This window comes from Austrofundulus limnaeus, unplaced genomic scaffold (assembly GCF_001266775.1).
Source record: "Austrofundulus limnaeus strain Quisiro unplaced genomic scaffold, Austrofundulus_limnaeus-1.0 Scaffold283, whole genome shotgun sequence".
Lineage (NCBI taxonomy): Eukaryota > Metazoa > Chordata > Actinopteri > Cyprinodontiformes > Rivulidae > Austrofundulus > Austrofundulus limnaeus.
The window spans coordinates 9763-12806 of record NW_013952685.1 but is presented as its reverse complement, the minus strand read 5'-3'; the positions used below and the strand labels follow the sequence as shown (position 1 = coordinate 12806).

General features: G+C 38.8%; 1 protein-coding gene across 1 annotated transcript in view; it reads right to left on the bottom strand.

Annotated features, from left to right (window-relative positions):
• Positions 1-3044, bottom strand: part of ovol1a (ovo-like zinc finger 1a) — a 19434-nt gene that overhangs the window by 13292 nt on the left and 3098 nt on the right. Inside the window, exons 2-4 of the mRNA XM_014021231.1 lie at positions 2386-2609; positions 2091-2297; positions 1792-1936 (exon numbers count right to left, since the gene is read on the bottom strand). Coding sequence (XP_013876685.1) covers positions 1792-1936; positions 2091-2297; positions 2386-2609 — 576 coding nt within the window. The remainder of the gene's footprint in view (positions 1-1791; positions 1937-2090; positions 2298-2385; positions 2610-3044) is intronic.

The following is a 3044-nucleotide window of genomic DNA, read 5'->3' as shown; positions in this document are numbered from 1 at the left end:
GCACAAAAACATCAAAATTAGCACAGAAATAGTACTATATAACATTTTAGACACATTCTTGACAGTTTATCAGCTAAAAAAGTTAATTTTGGGGTAAGTTACTCTTTAATCTGCCAATAGCGGAACTAGCGTCTCATTTAGCTGATTAGCTTTTCTGCTAACTTTGGAAACTGTTAGCAACCTGATTAGCATAGACTAAATTTGGTTCCACAAGTGTAAAACTTCAATTTTTATGTTGTTTAACCCAATTTAAATAAAAAGTATCCACTTTTAGAAGCAGTGCTGGACGGTAAGGCACCGTGTGTGTTATTAGCATGTAGCATCTTTAGCAGCAAAACTTCAAATTAAGAGCGTCAAAAAGAAATAAAATAACATTTAACAACATTTAAATAAAAACTGTCTATGTATAAAATATAGTAGAAAATGCATTTGCTATTTGTTGTTTGACTAACTTCAAGAAATAAAAACTTGATCAATTAAAAGCTTTTATTCTGAAAGGGGTAAACTGGAAGTTAGAGTTATAACTGGTTTGGATTGGCTGATTTGCAACAGATGCTAGCATTAGCTAACAAAAAAAAGTTAATTTTGGGGTAAGTTACTCTTTAAGTGAAATTCTCTTTACATGTTGCTTGAAATTTAGTTTGGTATCAAAAACTACTCCAAGGTATAAACTGTTCAACCAGATCTAATGTCTCTCCATTGACTAACTTTAGGTCAGTTTAGTCAGCTGAGCTATAAAACTTCAGCCGGAGCAGGAAGCATATTAATCTACTCATTCATCAATTCATGAAAGAAATGGACCTAATAAGGTATAAATTGCTGTTAAAGGCAGAGCTTAGTAAACTTTTAGAAGTAAAATTACTTTGATTTGACATTTTAAGGCAGTAAAATAAATGACTAGTATGGAAGTACCAGTTTAAATGTCTGGTTGTTTTACCATGTAAACAACCAGACATTTGTGAGTTCGTCACTGACTTTTCTGCAAACAGAGGAGAGAAGGTCTTTTTATTCAAACAGCTACATTTGATTTAAAACTGAATTTCGTGCAACATTTAACCCAACAAAAGATCTGAGTTTTCTTAAAAGGCTGATTTATTTACATCTCATCGGACATGTTTGTTTTTTATTCCTTCATGAATGATGAGATTCAGTTTGTTGAAGCAGCTCCAAAAGCTTCAATTCAGTCTGATGATCCATCAGAAACAGGCTCTGGCACATGTTTCTGGATTATTATGAGATTAAAACACACACACACACACACACACACACACACACACACACACACACACNCATTAGTAGACAAAACAACGGTGGTGGGCACAGCTAACCAAAAAATTAGCTTTATTAACTCATAATTAGCTATCTAACAACAAAGCTTCACTAACACTACGCTGCTAAACTAGTAAACATTCGGAGAAGCTGATAGTAACAGCTAACCACTTACTGCAAAGAAAACCAAAAATGATATGACGACGGTCGGCCATTTTATCAGAAGCTAACGCTAAACAGCTAAACAAGTAAAAATCAGTGGAAGCTAATGCTAACAGGTAATCGCTAACAGCTAAGATGACTGTCAGTTGTCTTAGCAGAAACCATACTAAACAACTGTTGATGTTAGCTTAACAGTTAGCAGTTAATGGACTTAAAGTTGGCAAAACCTAATTTAGCTGAAACTGATTGGTCCACTAACGGTTTTCAAAGTTAGCGAGACAGCTAACGTTCTGGCCCACCGCTGCAAAACAACAAAGAACAAAGACAAACAGGTGTAAATAAAGGAGTAAAATAAAATACCTGTATGTGTGCGCACGTGTCTCTTGAGGTCGAAGGTGTCGTTGAAGCCTTTACTGCAGAAGCTGCACAGGTGCCTCTTCGTCTCGTTGTGGCACTTCACGTGTCTGTTCAACATGCGCTGGAACTGGAAGGTCTTCTGGCACACCTAAAACACCAAAATACACAATCGTCTCATATTCACTCTTTATTTAGAGCTGTTTACGTCTGTGTTTTCAGCTGCTTTTGGTTTATTTTTAACCGTATTATTATAATAAACAAGTAATCTGAGTCACATTAGTTCGGCCTTGTTGCGTTCGTACCTGACACACAAAGCCTCCTGTTCTTGACGTGTTTTGATTTTCGCCCAGCGACGCAGTGATCATGGAGGTCGGCTCAGACGGGGCCGGGGTTTGTTGTGAGGCAGCCGTCATCGCAGCGAGCGGTGGGGTTGAAGGCGGGGGTTCAGAAGTCGGGGGCGGAGCTTGAAGAAGAAGGGCGGGATCAGGAGGTAACTCACCTGTAGTCACCTGTGATTGACAGAAAATGATATATTACTGTTAAATCACACCAACAGGTTATTTCATCATTTCATGTTTACGACTGGGAGTTTCTCACCTTAATTTTGGACCGGACGTAGATGGAGCCGCCCTGCGACCTCCTCCTGACGTCCGGCTTCCCCTCCGGCGAACCCGACGGGCTGCAGGGTTCTCCGAGCACGGTGCTGGACGGCAGCTCGGCGTGTGCGTCCGACACGGAGTGTTTGGTGAGGCAGAGAGGGCTGGTCTCTGCTGGACTGGCCTCGGCCTCGATCGTCAGGACGGCAGGAGGGAAAATAGAAACTGGAGGGAAGAAAGAAGAGCTGTTATTATGTTTTCTTTACCTCTTATCAATGCAAAATGCTTTTATTTAAAGTGATCCCCGATTAGTTGTGACATTAGACTTTATTTGATAAACATATATTTTAACTCTGAAATAAACACTGCAAAAATACTGTAGGCTGTTTAGTTTTTATCATTTTTAAACTAAAAGTTTTAAAATACATTACACGAACGGGGCCATTTTATTTACATGCAAAGCATTCTGGGTAAATGATGACGTGGATAGGTCCTCGGTGCGAGGCTGCTAGCGAGCTATATCCACCCTGAAGGTTAATCTTGGACAATATCTGATGATTGGCTTTTTTAAACAGCCAATTTTGTGTTTTTCAGGCTTATATTTAAATACTATACCATAATAAAGTATCTACAGTATGTCACCTTTAGCTGTTATTAAAA